The sequence below is a fragment of the Netta rufina genome (assembly GCF_964035555.1).
Source record: "Netta rufina genome assembly, chromosome: 13".
In the NCBI taxonomy this organism is placed as follows: domain Eukaryota; kingdom Metazoa; phylum Chordata; class Aves; order Anseriformes; family Anatidae; genus Netta; species Netta rufina.
Window position 1 is genome coordinate 12686556 of NC_140136.1, and position 22740 is coordinate 12709295.

The window sequence follows — 22740 nt, forward strand, 5'->3', positions numbered from 1 at the left end:
TGCTCCCAGGCACCCGCCACAGCAGGAGGCAGGGACGGTGCCCCCGCCAGGACTGGGGTGCTGCGTTCACACCGCGGCTCCTGGGGAGGACATAAAACGTGCCCAACTGTCCCCCCTTTGTAAATCCTGACTGTCCCCTCTTTGTAAACCCCTGCTGCAAAGGGCAGGGTGGGTTTTTAACTCTGGTGGTGTTTTTTGAAGTCGTTAAAGCTAAGGGGAAACGTCCATCTGTGCTGCTCTCTGCCCCAAGCCCATGCTGTAGGGGTGAGCTTTCAGGCCCGCTGGCTGGCTGTTAGACCCATAGCAGCAGCAGGATGGCTCAGGAGAGAGCCAAACAAATACTTGGCTCACTCCTCGCTGTCCCTGCTCTGCCCTGGCTCTCCAAGCCCCCTGCCTGCTCCTTGGCTTCCCAGTGCCATGCTTTCCACCTCCAGGTTGCTCCCTTCCTGAGATGCTGTGCCTCTTCTCCCGTGTCCTTCTCTTTCTTCCTCACCCCTTTTTTAGTTTCGTTTTCCATTCTGGTCTTCACAATACCAGCATCTTTCTCTTTTTTCCCCCCCTCTCTGCCACACTCTAGAGCATTCCTGGTGCCTGTGTGGGGTACCGGTGGCTTCGGGCCACGGCTGGTCAGGCACCGGTGGCGCTTCCCCTGCTGCTGGCCCGGGTTTAGATGCAGCTTGCACAAAGCTGCCGGCAGCCCTTGAAGCCTCTCAGGCCAGATCTTCCTCGTGGAATAAAAATCACACGCTCCCTGCTTGGGATTACACGCTCAGGGCATCAAACCCCAACGCCAGAATAAATCCCTGGTGCGAGGGGGTGTTAAGAGAGGAGGGAAGGGAACGAGCAAGCGAGGGAATGACTTGCACTTGCAAAGGCAAGCGGCTGCCTGGCCATTTTCCATACCCTGCTGCTTACGATGCAAACCTTTCCAAAAGAGTCCCCAAGTACACATCTGCCTTTGCAGTGCTCCAGAAAGCCTGCATCTTGCAGATAGTCTCTCCGGCTTGGCAGGAGACTGCAGTGAGTCATGTTGCAATTACACTGCTTATTAATATTTGAAAAAAGCAGTGAAGAAAGGACCCCGGTGATGCATTTCCTCCATGTGACATAACTGGGAATGGCTCAAAAGTAATTTTAAGCTGATTTATTTAATCCTGTCTTCTATTTATTTAAATGTTTGGGGGGGATTTTTTTGAAGGAAATCCATAGACAAGTCAATCCATTAAATATCACTGCTCAGCTGGCTCCCAGCCACGTTTGCTGCTCTCTGCAGAGGAAATAGAAATGACCAAAATAGTAGGAGGGGGGGGTTCGAGCCAAGCATTTTTGGGAACGATGAGGGCAAATTGAGATAGCTAACCTGGAATGTCAGCCCCTGCTAGAAAAGGGGGTGCAGGGTGCTCTTTAAGTCATGTTAGTCCTGCTCCCTGCTCAAGGGCACTGCGTGGTGTTCCTACACACATTCACGGTGCCCTGGGGCAGATTGGGATCCCCAAAAGCTCTCAGCTAATGGGCTGGGGATGGCCAGGTTAGCACGGGGACTGTGTTCAGGCACCTTGCCGTTAAGTCTGGTCTTGCTGAGCTGCTCTGAGTCTCTCCACGCGCTCGCCATAAATAATCGAGGAGGAATTTGGGCTGGATGGGGCTGAATCTGCGCCCTTTAAGTTGTCACGTATGTTTTTCATGTTCGAGCAGCACAAGGTGTTGCGCCACCTCCACCACGCTGAGCAGGGGCCAGCATCTCATGATGCATCTGTGGCGTCCTGAGTCATCGCCGCCTTCCCTCCTCTTCCCGGCCGTTCCCAGTTCCCCAGCGCCAGTGGAGAAACAGCCAAGAGACCTCGTTAAGATTCCCAAATGCAGCACAGCACAAAGGAGCTGGAGCGAAGCTGAAGCAAGCAATTCCCTTTGATACGTAGATGAGTCGGGATGCGAGACTCCTGGCTGTCAGGTTTTGGGTTGCTGCACTGCGTCGCCCTGCGCTGGCTCCATGCTTCCCTGCCCCGCGTTTCTCTGCGTGTCAAAGCTGGTTTGGGGCTCGGTTTTGAAAAGCACTGGTTAAAATTCGATGTGGTTAAAACACCCTAATGGTTCCGGGATAACAGGTTTGTGGTGAGCACGGCGTTTTCTGCACAAGCTGCTCCTTTCGTCTGTGCGGGTCTCGCAGCCCTGACTCCTGCTAGCGAGGGGCTGAAGGGCTGGTGGTGAAGAAAGCGAGAAGTCAGAGCCCGGGTGCCTTTGGGCAGAGGCTTTTCCATGCTCAGGTTAAAAGCACGGTTGCTGCTGGCTGTGGCTGAAGGCAAGCCATGCTCTGCAGGTTGTTGCCCTCTGCAAGCTCCTCTTGTAGCGGTGGTTTCCAGGTCGGCTGCTCGGCCGTGCCCGGGGGAACACAGCAGGGGATTTCTGAGAAAAACCTGCACCGGTGGCACTGCTTGTTTTCTCGGTTTGTCCTGCTTTCCTTTCTCCAGCTGCAAATGGGAGCTGTTTATTTACATCCTCCTGTTTGCTTATCTGCTGCTATCAGCCTCACTGGGGGCTGGAGGCTGTGCTGGGACCTTTGTCTGACTCACGCGAGCATGACGCACGAGGAGGAGCTGGGGTCTGATCTGAGGCAGGATAAAGTCCAGCTCCCTCTGTGCTCTGCTGACACGAAAACCCACCGGTGTTCATGCAGCGGGAACACCGGGCTCTAAATGCAGCAAGAAGATCCCAGCCATGCCCTAGCTTGCACCTTGCAGTTGTGTCTCCTGGAGCATCCCGAGCTGGGCCATCACCTTCTGAGTCCCTGCAAACCTCTCCCCTTGCGCCCAATTCCCCGTGAATGAGGCCGAACAAAAGCTTGTGCCAAAGCTGTCTGAGCATGGTGTGGTTCCAGTTGTGCTCCGCTGGGTTTAGCTCCGTCGTGCTCCTGCTCCTAGAGTTTAATCCCCTGTGCAAAGCAGCGAGCTGAAAGGGGCGAGCGCACCAGGAGGAGAGCGCTGACACGCCTGTGCCTGGCTTTTTGATGGTTTTTTGGTGGTAAATATTTTCCAGAGGGAGACTCGAGGCGACTGGATACCGGGGCAGGGAGGTTACCCGTCCTCGGGAGAAGTTACGCTTCAGGGTGCGCTTTAATGGCAGGGTATACAGAGAGGGGGATAATTTAAGTTGGGTCATGGAAAATGTGGTCAGCCCAGCCTCGGGTCTGTGCAAGCAGCCCAAAAACAGCGCCCATTGTGCTTTTGGCAGGCATTCAGCCCCCCAGGGGCACCAGCAGCTCCCTCCCACCAGCCTGCATCCCTCTCCGTGCATCCTTCATGGTGCTGCAGTGCACAGCAAACCCAGCTCGGTGGCACCAGGCTCCCCGTACCCCAATTAAACACCTCCAACAAGGTGCTGGGGGCTGTGGCAGCTCAGCAGAGTTCCGTGCATCTTCCCCGGGGGGCTGATTGCTTCTCCCTTCTTGCGGACAGCGTGCCCCAGGCCTGCCCTTGCACCCCAGGATGGGTGCAGACGGGGGATCTGTGAGAGCAGGAGGGAGGACGCGGAGTTCTCAGGTCTCTGGCGTGGTTTTGGCTGGCCGTGGCCGTGTTACCAACCAGCTCCCCCACCTGCTGTTTGTGCTGGTGCTGTGAAGGTGTGCTCACACGTCCTGGGATGATTTGCCCCAGGCAGAAGCCTCTTTCCCCTGTTCTAGCTTCTGTAAATGCCCCGGAGGTGCGAGGAGCAGCGCCGCAGAGGGGAGGAGAAGCCCCGGCCACGCTGCTCCCATCCCCTTCCAGCAGCAGGCTGAAATCTGGCGGCTGGAAGGGAAAAAAAAAAACCCTTGGCAGGATCAGAGGATAGAAGTTGCTGTGCTGGGGACCTGAAAAGAGGCCCGGTTAAATTGGTGTGGGAAGATTAATGGTGGTTTTTTTCTTCTTTTTTTTTGTTTTTAAAGCCGGCGGAGGGGGGGACGTGAGTTTGCTTTTCACACCGTGCGCGCCTGGGGCCCAGCCAGCCGTGCTGCTCGCTGCTCTTGGCTCTGGGACGGCGCTCCCGTGCTTTCCTCCCCTCCCCAGTAACATCTGCAGGGTTTGGAAGGAGAAAAAAACCACCTAGACAAACACGGCAAAGCCTTCAGAGCGCCTTGTGGAGCCCCAGAGCCGTGCCGAGCAGAGGGCAGGGGGCTGTGTGGGATGGCTGCTGAGGGGTGCAGGCGCATTTTGGCCAGAGGCAGAGCCCCAGCAGGGACACCAAGGGGACACTTGGCACGTGGGAAGGCGCCCGAGGGGAGCGCAGGAGGGGTGTCCGTCCATCTGTCCCGCTGTAAGGCTGGGCGTGAGATGGCAGAGCCGGCCCGGGCGCAATTCAAGCAGAAGGAGAGGTGAATTAACCCAACCTGGATCCTGAGAGACCTGGAGGGGGCTCGTGGCGTGCACCTCACACAGCCCCCGGGGAGGGGAAGGGTCTCCCACCCTCCTCCCATCCTCGCTGCAGGGCTGCTTCACCTCCCTCTTCCCTAAAACCCCCGGGGATCCAGCACTTGGCCCCAGGGCGAGCCCAGCCTTGGGCATCCTCGCGCCCTCTCCGGGGAGCTGGAGATGGCCCCGGCCCCTTCCTTGGATGGTCCCGGGGACTGGACCCAATGATCCCAGGGACGGGGACCCGCTGGCACAGCCGTCCCGTTGCCATGGCACTCGCAGCCCCTGCAGGATGCCGCTCTCTTGCAGCCTCCTCGTGCACAAAGCTGGGTCTCAGCTCGGCGCGGGGATGTGCGGCGCATACCAAGCGCTGCTGGCTCGGCTCCGGCCGCGGCCGGGAAGCCTCTCTGCAGCACGCGGGGCGGAGGCCGGGCCTCCCTGCCTCTTTCCCACGGCTGGAAAACCCCCCAGGCCTTCGCCTCTGCCCGCTTCCTCCTCTTCCTCCGGGGCCTCCCGCACCCATCCCTCCCGGCTCTTCTTTCCTACGGGTTTTTGCGATGGTTTCTCCTTACGGGGTTTCTCCTCCGTCCCCATCCACGCTGCAGCGACGCGTGTGTTTGCCCACCCTACAGAAAACGCCCTAAATTTGGGGGCTGTGACCAGGACGGGGCTGCGGGTGACACGATGCCCATGCCGTTTTGCAGCTCTCCAGCTGCTTTTTGCCCCCACCACCCCACTCCCGACGCTGCAGGGCCCCGGCAGTGAGCCAAAACCTTTGGGTCCCTGCTGCTTTTAGCCAAAGGCAACGAGAAGCCTCCAGGGGTGTTATTTACCCAGCTCGGTGCCTCCCCCTGAGCAGCACCCGCTGGCAACCAGGTCCCCCCGTGACGGCACCGCGGAGGCACCGTGGGCTGAGCTGCGCTCTCCTGGCCCCCAGGGACGGTTCCTCGGTGCCAAAGCTGCTGCTGGTGGTTGTTCTCCTCCCTGGGGTGGCTGCAGGCTGGGATTTGGTGGTGTTTGTGCTCCTGAGGTCCTCCCAGGCGTGTTGGAGCCGGGTGGTTAGCGGCTTTCCACGGCTGGCTCTGCATCCCCGAGCCGAGGAGGGTCAGGATGTGACCCAGGGGTACCAGAGGAGCTGATGGGGGCAGCAAGGTGCTCGTTTAGGTGCTCTGCATGCTGGTCATGGAGCAGCTCTCCCTGCTCCTCTCCCCCTGTCCGTGTCGTCCAAAGCCTGAGCACCAGGCTGTAAGGCTGTGGGGGCTTAAACCTCAGCGTAAAATTGACTGTAATTGCAAAAGAAAATCACTTAGGATCTTTATGCCATATAGAAAGCCAGGAGCACCTGCCTCTCGCATTATCAGGGTCCCTTTTCATATTCTTCACATTATAAAAATACATATTGTTGTTTTTTTTTTGTAGTGGGGTGAGGGTTTTCTTGGTGGCTCTGAAGCTAAAGCTTGTAGCTCCACAGAAAGATGCCCAGGGGCTCGTGAGAGCACGTGGAAAGCCCCCGGGGCTGTGCTGGGTACGGAGGGCTCCGAGGTGGCAGGCAACCCTTTTGGGCAGCCTCGCTGCACCACGCAGCCCTGGCACGTCAGGGAGGAGCGATGAGGCACCTAGACCCAAGGACATTTGGATGAAGAGGGCCCCAAAAATAGCTCGAGACATGAGAAGAGCTGGGGAAAAAAAAAAAAAAAAAAAAAAAAAAGAAAAGAGAACCTGTAATAATTCCTCAGAAGCTCTAAATATAGTCAGCGAGGGCTGACCTGGCTGGGGGAGGAAGGAGCTGCTGTGGGGTGCAGGGAGCTGGGGCTGCACTCGGGGAAAACCCCGAAATGGGGAGAGGGGGAAGCAAACCCCACTCCCGACTGAATGGGGCTTAATTTCCCGTGCTGCCCTGGGACTTGTGGAATACAAGCTGCTGGGCTTGTCCCCTTTTCTCTTTCCTGCCCCAGCTCCTCTGCAACCAGTTGAAAATCCTACTTTGGGCCCCACAGCCAGCCCTGTTTTCCCTGTGTCTTGGGATTTGGCGCTCACCCTCCCATCTCCCCTGCCCCAGCAGGGATTTTGGAAAGCAAAACCCTCCCCACAGCCCCTCTCCTCGTGTCATCGTCCCCGCTCACCCAGCGCTCTCCCTCTCCCTGCAGGTCATCCTGAAGGACCTCGAGGTGCTGGCCGAGATCGCCTCTTCCCCAGCGGGGCAGACCGAGGGGCACGGCCCCTCCGAGACCCCTGACCCACGCCCCAGCCAGGTGGAGCTGCACATCCCCGGCAGAAACAGCCAGCTGAGCGCCTCGGGTAAGTGCCCTCCGCTGCTTCTTGCTGCCTTTGGAGCTGAATCACAAAGCTAAGCCACTTGGTGCTAGGTGGCACCCGTCTCAGACCTCCTCAGGTGGAAGGGAAGGCTGCTCGTGGGCTAAGAAATCAAAATACCAGCTCCCACCCTGCATTGCTGGAGGCTTCGCTGTCTGTATTTCATTGCTCTTCCTTCTGGCTCATCTTCTGGGGAATTGGCCACGGTTAGCAGCAAGATGCTGCAGAGGTTGGTGTTGGGGGATGTTGCTGTTGCCCCTTTTTTTATGGGACCTTCGTTGGCAGCCTCTTTTCTGCCCACAGAAGCCCTCAGAGCCCTAAAGTGGCTCGGGACGGGCTGTTGGCTGCCACCCGAGGTGCCCAAAACGCAGCGCTGCGGAGGGCTCAGCCCGTGCCCGTGGCACAGCGCCTCGCCTGCTCGTGGCTGCGTGTGCTGAATGTGAACCACGGCGTCGCCCCGAGCCCTCAGAGAGATGCAAAAGGACAGTCCTATTGTTTGGGGACTTGGGAGGGGAAAAAAAAAGCCTTCCATTAATCATCCCAGCACATCAGGCTTTTTTTTTTTTTTTTTTTTTTCCACCTTCCCCTGTCTGTGGCTCATCCTCTGCAGTTGCTTGGCTGCCCCTTCTCCTCTGCTGCTATCGAGGAGCCTCCCGGTTGCGCTCCCCGAGCCAGGTCGTCCCGGCCAAAGACACATTTCATGTCAGCTCGGGATTGTAAACCACGAGCAGAGCCAAGGCTGCCTCTCCTGCGCAGCACGCAGCCGCCGCGCCTCGCAAAATCACCGCCGGAGCCTCGCTCCTGCTCCCGGGGCTGAGTTTCCTCCGAAGAGCACAAATAATTCCCCCCTCCCTGGGCTTGGGAAGGTCTGCAGCAGGAACCAGCCCAGGGTTTGAGGTTCCCTGAGCAGTTTGGGTTTTGCAGAGCTACCTGTCTCGGACACGTGGGGTGGAGGGGGGTTGCTGGAAGCCCGCTGAGCTCCGCGGGTGCCGGCGATGCGCCGGTGTCCCCAGCGAGGCTGCGTGGGTGGAGCAGCGCCCGCGGCGTTGGCCAAGCTGCCGAGGAGCTGCAGCTCAGCTCTTCGCTGATGGCTCTTGCCTGAGGTTTCCTTCCTTGTGGATTATCTAAAAATAGCAGGCTGGATGGCGCGCATCCCAGCGGCTGCCGTGGCCCCTCGTAGCTCTCGGGAGGAGCAGCCTGGCTCCAGCTATCACAGCGTGGCGTGGGGAAGAGCTGGGCTTCGCAGGGCCTCGTGCAGGGCTCTGGTTATCCCAGCGTGGCTGTGGTGACTGCAAAGACTCCTTTTTTTGTAGTTTTTTTTTTTTTTTGGGGTGGGAGCACGGCTGATAGCACCCCCCTGGTCTGCGCGATGCTGCGGTGACGGCGCTCCACGCGAACCCAACCTCTGCCCCGCACACCAGGCGTGGGCGAGCGCCCAGGCACCGCGTGTGCACCCCGAGGGAACTGGGTTTGGACCGGGTGTGCACCCCGAGGTGCTGCGTGACCCCACAGCAGCAGGACCTGGGTTTGGACCGGGGTGCAGGGCAGCAATCCCCAGACACAGCTCCCCGGGCGGTTCCGCACCGCGCTTTGCTTGCGTGGCCGTGTCTCGAGGGCAGGATGCTCTCTCTCTGCGCTCCTCCCTGGGGTTAAACCCACCTCCTTCATCTCCTTCAGAGGCGAGGTCTTCACTGGGAGGGGAGCTGCACGGGCTGGGTAATCTCAGATCCCCTCCTCTCCCACACCTGAGCCCCATTTGAGTGTGCAGCTTCACAGGTACCCTCCATCTCCGCAGGTGCTCTCCATCTCTACCTCAATCTCTGCCCCCCAAGGCGAGCAGCGAGGGCAGCAGGGGAGGCAGAGGGGGCCCGTGCCACGCTGCGGGCTTCCCCTGCTTCCTCTCTCACCCTTTCTTCCCCCGGGATGTGTTTATGCAGTTGTTTCCCTGCCATTCAGCTCGGTTTCCTTCAGATGCTCGTTGATTAGCCAGGAAAGCCGTGTCCCACTTCCGCAGCCCGTTCCCAGCTCGGGTTTTTATTTAGCTGCTTTGTTCTCTGCTTACATAAGGTCGGCTGCCCTCCGACGGCTCCCCCCTGGCCACAATGAGCCGGGGCAGGGCGAGGAGCGCGGTGCGTGGGACCCTCAGCATCCCTCCTCCAGCACCACGGGGAGGACGAGCTGCCCCGTCAGCCCCACGCGAGCGTGGCAGGGCGCTGGCCTCGGCTGTCACCTCGTCACCTTCTGCCTGGGGACGTAGCAGGGAGGACCAGGAGGAAACCTGCACGTTTCTTTGCTGCAATGTGTCGTGGTTTATGCCCCAAACGTGTCAGGGCATCCCCATGCCCTCGGCCTGGAGGTGGTCCCCAGGGAGCCGAAGCGCTCCCTTTGCCTCGGCTGCCCCCTGCGTAACCCGCAGAGCTGCAGGGGGGGTTGGAAATGTTGGTCCCCGAGCTCCTGGGGGTCCCTGAGGCAGCAAAGGAAAGCCGGCCCCTTGGCTGAGGCGTGCCAAAATGGCATTTTCCAGCAAAGTTTTGAGCGGGTCTGCGATTGTGAGTCGAAAGCATCCACAGCACACGGTGGGCTCTGGAGCAGCGCCGGCGTCTGGCACGCTCCCGGGGCTGTGCCGTGTGCCTCACCTCTCCCCGCGGAGCTGCCAGCACTCCGTGTCCCCATCCCCTTCCCTCCCACACGGCCCTGACGGGGCCTCAGCCCGCGGGGTGCCAGGCTGAGCCTCTGTCTGATGCTCTGACATCCCAGAAATCGCAAGCCCAGGGCTCTTTGGCCAGGCAGGGAGCAGAGCAGCCTCCGTGTGCCTGGGCATCCACGCGGGGAGCAGGCAGAGCGCAGCCCGGTGCTGTCGGTGAGTTCATTTCCTCAGCAGCATCCCAGGCCCTGTGGTTTGTGAGAGCCCAGCTGAGCTGCCGACACGTTCGTGTCTGTTTCCAGCTATTGGGTTTCGGTGGGAGAGTTTGCCTTTTTTTTTTTTAATATACATCTTTTTTTATTTTTTCTTAACGGCTCTATTTTTATCCCGCTCCGCGAGGCTTCGCTGCACTGTGTTTGCGAAAGCTCAAATTCAAAACATCCTGGGGAAGGCTGCCGGGGGGAGATGTGGTGCAGATTCCCACGTCTCCACACGGGGTTTCGCTGGGCTCCATCCTCCAGCGCCGCCTCCCACGCCGCCGGGGCCCACAGCTCGCCCTGGCCACTCACGGAGGACCGAGGGGAGGCATGAGGCCCCGGGGCTGGAGGGATGCTTGGGCAGGGCAGGGCGCTGGGTGTCCGGCTGCTGGGAGCAAAACCTCCTCCCAGACCTTCGTGAGCAAGGAAACAGCCTTAAAAACAGCCCTAAATCACCTCTTTTTGGTGATGGAGGCACAGCATCCACACTGCGGTGCTCAGCACACCGACCCCGTGCGCTCCTCTCCCCGCCAGCAGCTCTCAGCTCAGCCACCTCCTGTATCCCAGCCCCGGTTGGTGCTGAGATGGCTCTAATTATGGGTTAAAGTAAATCATTTTAGCTAAACCGCCACCAATGCCGTCGTGGGTAGCTGTTAAACAGCTTACCCGGATTTAGCCTGCTTCAGAAAGGAATCAATTCTGGTCAAATCGTGTTTAAATTCGGTTTAAATGGAGCCAAGCAAGCCTGCGCCGGTTTTAATTAGGACCAGTTTGAAAGTAATCATGGAAAATTAGCAAAACTTGTGTTCTCTGCTATGGTGAAATTCGGTGCTCGGTGGCCAAAGAAGGAAAATGTGAGTCAGCGCCCGCGTCCTCTCCCGGTGCAGTCTGGGGACACTTCACCCGCCGAAGGTTTCGAGACAGCTCCAGCCGTCAGGCAGCCAGACGGCCCGAATGTTCCCGGCTGCCATGCAATATATATTTATAAGGGCCTTAATATAGGTTCCTAATTGCCTGTCTCTCTTGATTTATAACGCGGCCCCATGAGCGATGGCAGCGCACCGGCGGCGCGAACCGCGGCGAGCGCTCGCAGCCACCCTGGCTCCGCGCGGCTTTTTCTGCCCCAGCCAGCATCCGGCGACCCCAAAAGCCAGAAGGATCGCGTGGCCCTGCTTACACCATCCGTATTCGTGCTGAAAACCAAGATCCAGCCAGCTTTTGCCCTTCTGCTCCCCTCGTGTCCCATGGGAAAGGACGAGCTGGGGGGCTGCCGCGTGGTGCGCTCGCAGCCGATCTGGCAGGTGGCTGATCTGCGACGCCTCGCGCCAGGGGAAGGGGGAGAGGTGCGAGCTCCAATTAATTAAGCCGCAGTTTTCTTAACACTTCTCCCCGCCTGTCTCTCGTGCCGTGAGGAGCTGCTCCTGCTGCCGTGCCGAGCCAGACCCCGCTGTGCAGCACCGTGAGCTGCGGGGCCACCCGCTGAGCAAGGCTGCTCTGGCACCGCGCTGCTCCGAAACGCAGGGCGAGCGGTGCCGAAACCTTCCCCAGGGATACCCACAGCTGCCTGGGGGCTGGCAGGAGGAAAGCCCAGCCTGGGGGAGGAAGGAGGCTGTGCCAGCCGTGTGTGCCTGCTCAAATCTGGGCCCCGTGCTCCTAAAACCACCATCGGGAGCTGGTAGGGGTGGAGGCGTGATGCGCGTCCCGCCTGGCCTGAGCAGCTCTGGGTCAGATGGCTTGGTGCTGCTGACAAAACAGGCCAAAAAAAAAAAACACTTCTCCAGCTTTGAAAGACAGTTTCCACCAGTTCTTTACTTCCCCTTCCCCAAAAAGAACAACTCGTGCTTTGGTCCCCTCAGACCTGCTGCTGGGAAGGTGCCGGGCTGAGCCCCTCGCTGCCTCCCCGTGTCCCCGCCACCGGGCAAGGGAAATCAGGCCGGGGGCTCTTCCATCAGCCCGGGCTTTGGCTGGTTGATTGCGTTTTTAATTGGCCGCTCTGTGCTCTGCTGCATCTTGACAGAAGCAGACAGCACACATAAATCAAACCCTGCACGTTGCCGTGCGATCTGGTGGGAGACTGAACGCTGACCGTGCTGGGGACGCTGCGGGACCCGTCCCAGCCATCCCGCACGGGGAGCTAGGGGAGATCCCCCCCTTGTTGCGAGCTCGCCTTTAAACACCCCCTCCAAACATTTGCTCTGAGCACTGCCCTGCAGAACAAACCATCCCTGCTGAAGTTGCACGGTGGGAAAGGCAATCTGTATCTGCCTGCGCTTCAAGCCCTGAAATGCTGTATTTTTCTAACTCCCTGTGCTCTCCCTGAGCTAGGAAATGCCTTTTCTCACCCCTCCCTGCCACCTACTAGGCTGTGAGTGGTTCCCCAGCCGCGGGGTGCTGGCTGCTGGCTCTGCCCACCACCACGGGTGCTGCCCCGAAGCGTCCATGCAGGCTGGTGGCACCTCGGGGTGCTTTGCGAGGGGGCCCAGCAGCACCTGCAGACGGGTGGCCCGTTTATGCATGGTCTTGGGCACCCCTTCTCTTCCCAGCTACTAAAATTGGTGTCTCTGGGACGGTCTCCCCAAAAGACCACTTCATCCTCGTGCCCTCCTCCGAGGGCTGGGAGCACCACGAGGTGCTTTGCCCTGGGATGGAGAGGGCTGGGGCAGGGCTGGTGCTGCTGGGCTGAGCAGGCACAGTTACACCAGGCTTGGAAATCTCGTTTTGGTGCCCCTACCCTTTCCCACCGAGTCCTGCGACTGTGTTTTGGGTGTCTGCTCTCTGACTGAGACAGTTTTAGCCAAAATAACCCAGCTGCTCTAATTTCCTCTCCCCTTCGCCCGCCTCCCCAGGTACGAAAGGCTTGGAGTGCTCTCCCTCCACCCCCACCATGAACTCCTACTTCTACAAGTTCATGATCAACCTGCTCAAGCGCTTCAGCAGCGAACGGAAACTCCTGGAGACGCGAGGAGCCTTCATCATCAGGTCAGAGCCCACCTCGCGGCCAGGGTGGGCTGGGAGAAAGGGTTTGGTGCCGGGCTCCCTCGCAGTGCCAGGAGCCAGAGCCCTTTTCGGCAGCCTCCCTGGCTAGCTGGCAGCCGAGGCCGGGCTTTCCAGAGCAAACCAACTCGCCTCTCGCGTGTCGAGGCACCGTAATTTCTGCTCCCAGCCCCCAAGGCAAAGTATCTCCGTGTTACACGGCGTTGTCGGGTTCTGGTTGGGAAACGAGCGGGCCAGCTGGAGCACGAAGGCCGTGCTTGCTCAGGGTGCCAAGTCGAGCCAATTCTTCCACCTGGCTCAGCGTGGCTTCACGGCGCACACGATGCTCGCCCCACAAGGAGCTTGCTCTGCAGGAGCCACATATTTAGGCTGCAAACATTGGCAGGATCTGTATTCGCTTCAGGAGCTGCAATCAGGCAGCAGAGGCAGGGAAAACCAGCGCTGCAGCAGCTGGCAGAGCGGCGGCGTCTTTAATGCAATGAAATCTGGGGCAAGGGACGCAAATTCCTCGGCTCGCTCAGCAATAATGGGCTTAGCGGTCAAGGCAGGGCTGAAAAATCAGCGAGGAGGGGGGCAGGACTCGGCGTTTTCCTCCCTGGGTTTCCGTGGAGCTCTCCCAGTGCCCCGAGGGCACCAAGTGCCCTGCACCACGGGGCTGCAGCGCCAGGACTGGGGAGGTTTCTCCCCACCCACCTTAAAGCCTTGTGCCTTATCCCAAATACCCCGTGAAAAGCTGTTTCTCCCCCCAAAAATCCAGCTGAGCATATGTTTTTTTTGCTCCAGACGGGAGTCTGGAAATGTTGCATTTAACCACACAGGGATCTAAGAATAGGGCAGGGAAAATATCCCGCTCGTAGCAGTCCTCTCAGCGCCTGCTGGGAGCGAGCAGGGCAGGGGAGGGGGCCCGACTGCTCATTAAACCAGCAGGGTAATTAGAGGGGCTCTGAGTAGCAATGGGGAGCCTGTGCGGGGTCACACTCAAATGCTCTCCCATCCGCTGCCACCTCCAATTTTTCCCTCCAGCTCCCCGACAGCCAGCGGGGCAGCTCCAGCCGCTGCTCTTTGCTGTGACTCACGCCCTGGGCTCCAGATGTGCAAAAAAAATCCCCATCAGTGCAAAAAAAAAAAAAACAACCCAAAAAAACAACGGCAAAAGCTCCTATCCTTTGTTATCCCTTGTCAAACGGCCTGGTGGCTCACGGGGGAGAGATCCGAGGGGGCTGGAGCCAGCGCAGCCGTTCTGGGCAGGGTGAGCCCTGGCCTCCAGCACTGGTGACTAACCCTGAAACCTACTGACGACAGCTTAAATGCCGGCGTTAACCACTTCCCCGCTGCCTCCGGGATCAGCGAGACGGGAATGGGGCGGGAGAGGTTTCACGGGACCCTCTGGAGGAGCTTGATCTGCTGCCAGAGCGCCCCACCAAATGTGGGAGCCTCGTGGCGCTATTTTTAGGCGCTGCTCGAATGAAAGCCACATGCGTGTTCCCACGTTACACCCCTCCCCTGTCCGCAAGCGGGTTCAGCTGTTCCACACCGCGGGGGGAGAAGCCAGCCCCATGTTTCCATGGGGGAAACGCTGGTGATATTTCATCCCCCCGCTCCCCTCCGCCACCGGGGACGGCGACGCGCCGCCGGCAGCTCCCCGCGTGCTGGCTGGGGCAGCGGGGAAGGAAGGCGAACCTGTTACCTGTAGGTAATGATTTCCAGCCGAAGGAACAGTGCTCAGTGGGATGGGAAACGTAGGGCAAGGATTTCAAGCCCAGCTCAGCATTTCTCCCCGTCGCCGTGCCGGTGCTGGCCAGGCTGGGCAAGCTCAAAGGTCCCTGGGGTCAGGCAGGGTGGCTGCGGTAGGGCAGTTTGTTTCCTGACCCAGCACGGGCTTGGGCACGTCCAGTTGCTGACTGCAGGGGTTCACAGCCTCTCTTCAAGTCCTTTCCTCACCTTTCTCCTTCAGCACTGGCTCAGGGTCTGTCTGTGACGTATCCAGCACAGCGCCGTGAGCTCCAGCCCCGGCACCACGCCTCGTCCGTGCCACCGGCACACAGGGCGAGTGTGTGGGTGCAGCAGAGCCCTGAGCAGGAGCAGGAGGGAAGGGAAACTCCTGGAAAGGGCTCTTCAGGGCTGCTTCGTGCCCGTTTGGTGCCCTGTAGGTGCTCAGGAGCGGGCACAGCCCTGCTCAGGGGTGTGCCGAGGGAGCCGCCCTGGTACCCATTGCCCCGAGCACCCCAGAGCAGATCGGGTTCATCTCTAGAGGCAAAAAGCCTTCCTGCCTCCACAGCGGGCTGCAGAATTCCAAGTGCTGCCTCCTCCTTCCTATCCAGACACGTCTGCACCCAAAAGCAGCTCCAAAGTGGTTTTTGGAGGCAGGAGCATCAGCCCCGTGCACTTCCCTTCGGCGTTACCTCTCGCTTTGGTGCCAAGAGCTCCTGGCCTGGCTGGGGAGCAGATAGCTGCCCTGTTTGGCACGTGGCAGTGAAGAAAATCTGGCTGGGCAGCACCCTGCTCTCCCCGACAAGGGAAAACAAAGTGAGCTGAGCCTGTGAACCGAGACAGGGACCCGCGAGGGGCAGCAGAGGGAGAGCAGTGATGGTGCCTCCAGCACAGTGTGGACATTCAGTGCCCTTGGCACGGGGGGGAGCAGCACCCCAAGCTGCTTGCTGCTCCCTCTGGCTTTCCCAGGGCTGTGCTGTCTGGATGGGGACAGACGGAGTGGGATGGGGGCCCTGGGGCTCACTGGGTTATGGATTTTCACCAGCACTGTGGGTTCAGAGAAGGGAGATGCTGGGGATCCCCTGTGGAGCAGGGGATGCCGAAACCACAGCCAGGGTTTCAAAGCCCTCCTCTTGTCCCTGTCCTGGCCACCCCCCTGCTCCTTTGTGGCCCTATTTGGGTGCCCAAAGGTTTTGATGCTTGCTGAGAAGCCCCCCTCAGTGTGCCCATGTTCTGGAGGCTCCCAGGGCTGGCCCATCCCCGTGCCCCCACCAAAAGCAGCTCGGCGAGGGGCGCGCGTCCTTCTCGTCCTTCTCGTCCTTCTTCTTCCTCTCCCCACCCTCCTGCGGAACAAGACCCGGGTTTGTTTTCACGTGAACCGTTCAGCGAAGTGCAGGGGAGAAGGGAAAAAAAAAAAAAAAAAAAGAAACGCAGCCCCTTTGATAAGCTGTGATATGAACTCGGGTAAAATCCAAACAGCTGTGATGGCTACAAGGGGAGCTTCTGTGTCGGGAGGCAGCGAGCCTGCGAAAACACGCGGCTCTGCCTGCCAGGATGCTCCCTGGCCGCCTGCCCTTTTGCTGTAACGAGCTGTGCACTTTCCCCCCCTCCCTGTTGCCTCGCAGAAAGGAATAACCGGAGAAAGCGTTTTAGTTTTGTTTTTTTTTTTTTCCTCCTGTTTTCCAAACCGAGGGCGGCGCTCCCCAGCCCAGGGCTCGGAGAGCGGCCCCCGGATGGGGTGGGGGCAGAGCTCGGGGTCGTCCCCGTCCCACCAGGAAGGTCCCCAGGTGCCAAAGGTTTGGGTCCAGCCCTTCAGCCCCGTATGTGGGTCAGCTTTGCCCCCTTTACGTAAGGGCCATTAGCATGCCCGGAGCCTCGCTCGCTTCCCAGGCTGCTGGTGAGGGCCACGGGGAGCGCTCGGCTCCAGCTCTCTGACACCCTCTGCATCCCCCTGGGGCACGTGCTGGAGGCTGGGGGGCAAAAATGCCCTTCAGCAGGGTGAGAGCTTGGACCTGGGGCTCTCAGGTGCTGGAATCAAGGTCTGCTTGTGCCTGCTGGGGTACAGGGGGCTGGGGCATCCTCCTGAGGACCAGCTCCTCCTCCGGAGCATCCCGGTGGGCTCAGGACACGGGTTTTAAGCACCCTACCCAGCAATCTGCCCTGGGACCCGTGTCCATCAGAGCTGTTGCGAGGCCCCGGTGCGTTTTCCTGCAGAAAAATGGAAAACACGTGCGAGCCGCGGCGCTGGCGTGGGCTGGGACTCATTAAGGTCAGCGAGAGTGTGGGGAGGAGGAAGGGGAAGTGTGCACCGGGGGGGGAGAAAATCCTCAGAAAGCAGCCGAGTTCCTTCCCAGGGCAGGTCCCGGGGGAGTTACGTGGTCTCCATCCCGGTGCTTTCCCCGGGATCCCAGCAGGGGCGAAGCACGAGCTCCGGAAAGGCGAGAGGAGGAGGGCTGGGTGAGCGGGGAGCTCGCAGCAGATGCAGGTTTCCCCGCAGCAGGATTTCCCCGAAGCAGGGTTTTGTTTGATCCCGCAAGCAGCTCCCAGGTTTTCTGCCCCATTTTCCTTGCCCGGTGGCTGCACCGAGAAGGGGGAGCCACGCACACGGGGTGGCCAGCCTGAGGTTTTTTTGGCCATCAGCTGGGAACCCACCCCGCTGGGCTGCAGAGGGATTGTCTGGTTGTGTTTCCTCCTTTCCTTTGCTTCACAGATGGGACACCTCGCTTTATAAAGAGCAAAATTTATTTTACGGAGCAAAAGCCACGACTGGAGGCTGGGAGGAGCAGAGTACTGGCATTTTTCCCCTCTGTCCTACAGGGGATCCTGCCCAGGATTATCCCTAGGGCGTGCTTGGTTAAAAACCCCCAGGCAGGGCTGAGGTTTGCATCCCCTCAAGGTTTTCTGTTCCTGGCTGCAGTGCAGCACCCTGCAGCACATCGCCCTGTGCCGGAGGGGCCCGATGGCACGCACAAGGCACCCGAGCATCCGACTGCTCCCATCCCGAGGGTCTGGGGGCTTTGGAGGAGAGAGGGCGAAGTGCCTGGAGCAGGAAGGGCCGCGTCCTGCCCTCGCAGCCAGCGGGGTTATCCACCAGGTGCTGGTGTGGATGCTCCAGGGACGGGGAGCACCCAGGTGCCACCAGCACCCACCCAGCGGTGAGGTTGCTGTAACTCCTGGCGCGAACGTGGATGGAGTTTTCAGAGCTCCTGCCTTGAACCCAGCGAGCAGGGGGGGGGTTCTTGCAGATATCTCGTTTTGGGGACGGTGGGGGCTCCCCTCACGAGCTTCCCGAGTAAAGGGATGGGCCGGGAGGAAACGCTTCCCCCTCTTCTGGCTGTGGGAGTGACCGTGAGACCCCAAGGAGCCACGCAGGGCGCAGGGAAATTCCCGCAGTGTTGGAGCAGGCAGAGAAAGGAGGATTCAGGCAGTTCCCAGCCTGCCCCGTCGGAGGGAGAGAGCACATCTCAGGCGTGGGGCTGGCGGTCCCCCCGCGAGGAATCCCTGCTCCCAGCACCCGTTGTGCCCACGGAAAGCATCCAGAGGAGCAAGGCGGCAGCCGGGCGGCTCGCACGCACGAGGAGCTTTTAGCCGAGCCCTCTTGCAGCCAAGCAGGAGGGGGAAAGGTTGCAAATTGCGTCCGAGCCTCCCGGTCCCTGCGGTTTTGCTGCTATTTTCTGCTCTCTTGCAGCTCGCGTGAGTGCTCGGGAGGGCAGCGGGGCCAGCAGGCAGGCGATGGATGACTCTGCACAAGGGCTGGGTGCTGCTCACAGCGCAGGAGCAGCGATGCCCGCCCCCGGGAGGGAGCTGCCACATCAGGGCTGGTGCTTTGGGGCAGGACGGGGCTGGGGCTGGGCTGCTCAAAACCTCCCGATGCTCAGCCAGAGCAGGGGAGAAGTCGGAGCAGTCCGGAGCTTGGGTACGAGGCGAGGGAGCTGAGGGCTTGTGCCTGGGGCAGGGATGAAGGTCGCTCGTCCTCCAGGGATGGAGCTCCCTAAAAAACATCCCTCATTCCCTTGGGGACACACATGGGCCGTGTTGCCTCTGTGCCAGCACTGTGCTGCTCGCTCACCTTCCCACAGAAGGAGCAGGAGCATTTTTATTCCCCCCAGCAGCGATGGGGAGGCTCCCGCCCCTGCCAGCCCTGCACGCCCCAAACGGGGTCAGCCTCTCCCAGCTCCTCTCGCCGCGGCTCCGCACCCGCTCCTTTAACCTATTTTATTGGCAGCGGAAAGAAATTATAGGGGTAGAAATAAGGCGCCTGTCAGTTTTCCTGAAAATTAGGCCACAGCTGTCAGGCTGGAAGGGGGGGATGCGTCTCAGAGGAAGGATCTTCGGAGCGCTGCTGTCGCGTTACGCAGCTCCCCAGCCCCTGCGCTTCCTCCCCTTGGAAACCTGTGGGGTTTTCTTTTCCTCTCCATCCTTTGGAGGACACGAAATCCTAAAAGCGTCGCCGCCTGGCGAGAGCGGGGCCGGTGTTTGTGCCCCCGGGCTGGGGCAGGTGCGGGGCCGTGCGTCACTCCTCCTGGCCCAGGAGGTGGCTGGCAGCCAGGTTTCTGCTCCTGTGGGCACGTCTGGACGGAGCCAGAGTTTCAGCCCTGCCGGGCACAAGCTGCGGTGCTTCTGCAGCTCCTCCTCGCCCAGGGCTCGAGGTGCCATGAGCCCGGGGCTGCACGGCTCCCCACAGCACAGCACAGTGCTTGCCACCCTCATCTCAGTGGCTCTGGTGTCATCAAGGCTTGGAAGCTGATCTTCCTGTGCCCGCTGGTCGAGCAATGCGTTGGGCACCTCTAGGTTGAGCCTTTCAGCCTTCCCCGTAGCTCAGCTCTCACCATTTTCCTACAAACGTGAGGTTTGAGGTCCTGCAGCCAGATCTTGCCCCCAGAACTCAGCAGCTTCACGAGTTGGAGAAGGGGAGCCTCGGGTGTTGTGGGGTTTTGCTTTCCTGGAGGGCTCGGGGCAGGGGAGCTGCTGGTTTTCTGGCTGAGCCCTGTGAGCTCTGCAGGTTGTGCCCCCATGGCTGAAGCAGCAGCAGCCCCCCTGCTCGGTGCAGCCTCTCTGCCCCTCTCGGAGCTGTGGCTGTGTCTGATTTCACCTGGAGGCATGGGGGCGCGCTCTGCAGGCTGCAGGTGACCTCTCCAAAGGGCACTGGCGTGCCGGAGAACGCCGAGGTGTGTTTTGGGCTGCCCTGTGCCAAAATCCTGCTGCGAGGGCGTTCAGGCCGATGCTTGCCTTGGCCTCGGTTGGGACCTGCCGTTCCCTGCCTCTCCCAGGCCAAAAGCCCTCGGGGGCTTCCCAGGCGCTCTGCCATCCCGGAGCAGCACCTCGGAGCCGTTCCTTTCCCGATGCTCCGAGCGCACCCAGCCCACGTGTCCCAAGGGATCGGGACTGTCACAGCCATCCCTGGGGACCCGTTGCCATTCAGCCAGGGAGGAGAGGGCTCAGCGCCGTGCTGGCACCGTGGCAGGCTCGGCTGTTGTTTCCCTGCCGAGCAGCCGGCCGTGGGAGGGATCCTTGTTTGCGGTGAAACACGCTGCGCATCTCCCCCGGGAGCAGAAGCAGCTCGGGGGCTGGCCCTGGCTGCTCGAGCAGAGCCCGGGCGTCTTTTCCCCGGCTGCAGGGAGAGGGCTGGGCCAAATTTGCCACGGGGGGGTCGATAATAACCGTCAGGAGGAGCTGGGGCTGGAGTTTTGCCTTTGGTGGAGATGGCACCGCGGGAGGAAGGGACCTCATGCGGTGCCGATGGGGCTCTGTGGCACATCCCGACCCCAGCAGGGCAGGCGGTGGGGCAGGAGCCTGGAGAAGAAGTTGAGGCTTTACCAACCCCAAAATTCCTCTGGTTGGAAGTCGGTGCCCAGCAGGGAGGAGGTGGAGGCAGGGAACCCCCAGACCTGCCCGCAGACGGAGCCCCGCTGCCCTCAAACTTCCAGGGCGCTGCTTTCTGCTTTCCTGCTTTCCTTCCCCACCCTGGAGGGGGAATGGCAGCAGCCTCGCGGCGTCCCCGCTCTCTCCTCCCTCTCCCTTCCCCGTCCTAATTCCTAAATTCCTAATTCCTCTGCGAATTCCTAAAGGGTCCCAGCTGCCGGGGACGCTGCTTCTCCTCGGGGGAGGACGGGGACAAGGACAGGGCTGAGCCGTGCTCGGTGCCAGGCTGCTGCGGGGAGGAAGGGCGGCAAGAAGCCTGGGGAGGAGCAGGGAGGGGAGAGGAAGAGGAGGGTGGGGAGGAAGCACCCAGGGGCACTGCCCTCCTCGCGGCCTTGTACCAGCAGGGCCGGAGGTGATGGGCTGGCCCCAAAAAAGCCAAAGGGCTCCCGGTGACCTTGGCACCCTGCTGGGGGTGGAAAGTTGTCCCCTCGTGTCCCCCTGTCCCCACCCTCCCCGCCGGCCGGCTCGCCTTCCCCTCGCGCCCAGGGGAGCGGCTCCGCGGGGCTCTCCCGTGTCACCCCCACTCCCCCAGCACTGGCAGTCAGCCTCAGCTGTCACGGCAGCTGCGGGGACGGCCACTTGTCCCCCACCACCACCCAGTGCTGCCAGAAATGTCCCCAGCCCCTGGGGGACAATTTGGGGCAGGGGGCGAGGAGCTGGTGGCTCGCCGCGGTCCCCCCTGGGAATCCCACTGCACACCGGGGAGGGGACCCCATGGATTTTGTTGGGTGAGCGCTGCCAAAGCCATCTCTGGTGGCTTTGGGGTCCCCAAAAAGCTGCTGCCCCCTGGCACAGTGGCTCTGCACCACCACAGCTCTCCTGGTGTGCAGGGGACGGTGGCACAGCGTGGCAGGGGGGGACATCCATGTACGGCCTCTCCATCGGTGCTGGGAGAGCAAGGGCAGAGGTTACCTGGTCTGGGCCAGGCTTTTTCCTCCTACAAAGCTTTTTTCCTCCTCCAGCTTTGGGTTTCGGCCCTTCTTCCCACAAAGGGTCCCAGCTGCACCCCACAGACGGGCACCCCAAACTTTCCGCTCCCATCTCCCAGCGAAATCCTGCCCGTGCAGGGCGAGGGGCGCGCCGTGCCCCGCTGCTCCTTCCACGCTGACCCGTTCCCAATTTCCCAGTGCCACCGAAAGGAGCAAGAAAACAAAAAAAAAAAAAAAAAAAAAAAAGGACAAAAAAAAAAAGTCCCAACCCAACCCAGCCCTTCCTCGCTAATCAAAACCAGGCCTGAAATTAGAAAGCTCTCCGCGCTGGGCGCTGGCTGGGAGCGCGGCGGCAGCCAGAGGGATGTCGGGGCAGCTATTTATGGAAAGCCATGCCTGATTTCGGACGGGACGGGGGCGGTGGGGGCCGGCCCTGGCGGGTTTGCCTCAATCCGCCTCCTCTGCAGCCCGTGGGCGGGCGAGGGCAGCTGTGGAGGTCCCCGAATCGCTGCGTCCCCCAGGGCTTTGCGCTCCCCGGGGCGCGTTTTGGCACGGCGTCGCTGCTCCGAGCCTGGGAGTGGGGACAGAGCCCGGGGGGCAGCGGTGGCGATGCCACCAGTTGTCACCGGGGCAGGAACCGGTGTCACCATGGGGCACGAGCTTGGATGTGCCCCGTTTGGGAGCCTCTGATCGCAGCCCACTCCTTTAGGACGCCCTGGGGAAGGGAAATTGGGTTAAAACAGCCAGGAAAGGGGTTCTCCCTGGGCACACACATCCCACACAGGCACGTGGGAAGCATCTCTGGAAGAGGCTGTGCACGGGGAGGGCACCCAGAGCACTGCAGGCGGTGGCTGCCCCCTTTTTTCCCCACCAGGGAGGCTCTGGAAGCCCCCACTGGCTGCCAGGAGGACACCGAGAGCACGTCCCCATCTCCTCGGGGTGCTCCCCTTCCCCTTTTCCTTCCCCCCCAGCCCTTCCCTCTCCCGATGCTCTCCCTCCTCTGGCGATCTCGTGCCTGAGGGGCACTGGTTATGTAAGAAGAAGGGGGCTCAGTGGGTAAATGAGCTGATTTGGCACTGCCCGAGGGCCGGGTTGGGTTATGTAAAGCCCTCACAGAGCACCGCTTTGTCCGGGTGCGCGGGGCTCCGAGCCGCTCCGCCGAGCCGCGAGGAAGACAGCTTTCTTCCTCCACGCCCCTCTTTGGGGCCAGAAAACCCATTTTCCACCCCCCTAGGACAGCTTTATCGGCCTCTTTGGAAGCATCCGCAGGGGCTCTTTGTGTCCTGGCTCCCCGGGGTGCCACGAGCCCCTGGCCTCTGCCCGCGGGGGCTGCAGGGAGGCTGGAGCCACTTGTTGGCTTCAGGTGCCATCAACCCCCTGCCCTGCTCCCCCAAATCGGGGATTGTGGTGCCACCACCCCGTCCCACAGGACCCCGAGAGGTGCAGGGCACCCGGAGCAGCAGGCAGGGGTCCAGGGGTCCTCAGCTTGGGGGCGCAGGAGCTCGGAGCAAAACGGGAAAGCCCCAAATCCCAACAAAGGCGGGAGAAAATCTGGTTTTGGGGTTTCGGCTCTGAGATGTTTGACCCCG

At 60.7% G+C, this 22740-nt stretch overlaps 1 protein-coding gene across 1 annotated transcript in view; it reads left to right on the forward strand.

The window, feature by feature from the left end:
* Positions 1-22740, forward strand: part of VAC14 (VAC14 component of PIKFYVE complex) — a 45652-nt gene that overhangs the window by 18086 nt on the left and 4826 nt on the right. Inside the window, exons 13-14 of the mRNA XM_084294652.1 lie at positions 6530-6680; positions 12443-12575. Coding sequence (XP_084150778.1) covers positions 6530-6680; positions 12443-12575 — 284 coding nt within the window. The remainder of the gene's footprint in view (positions 1-6529; positions 6681-12442; positions 12576-22740) is intronic.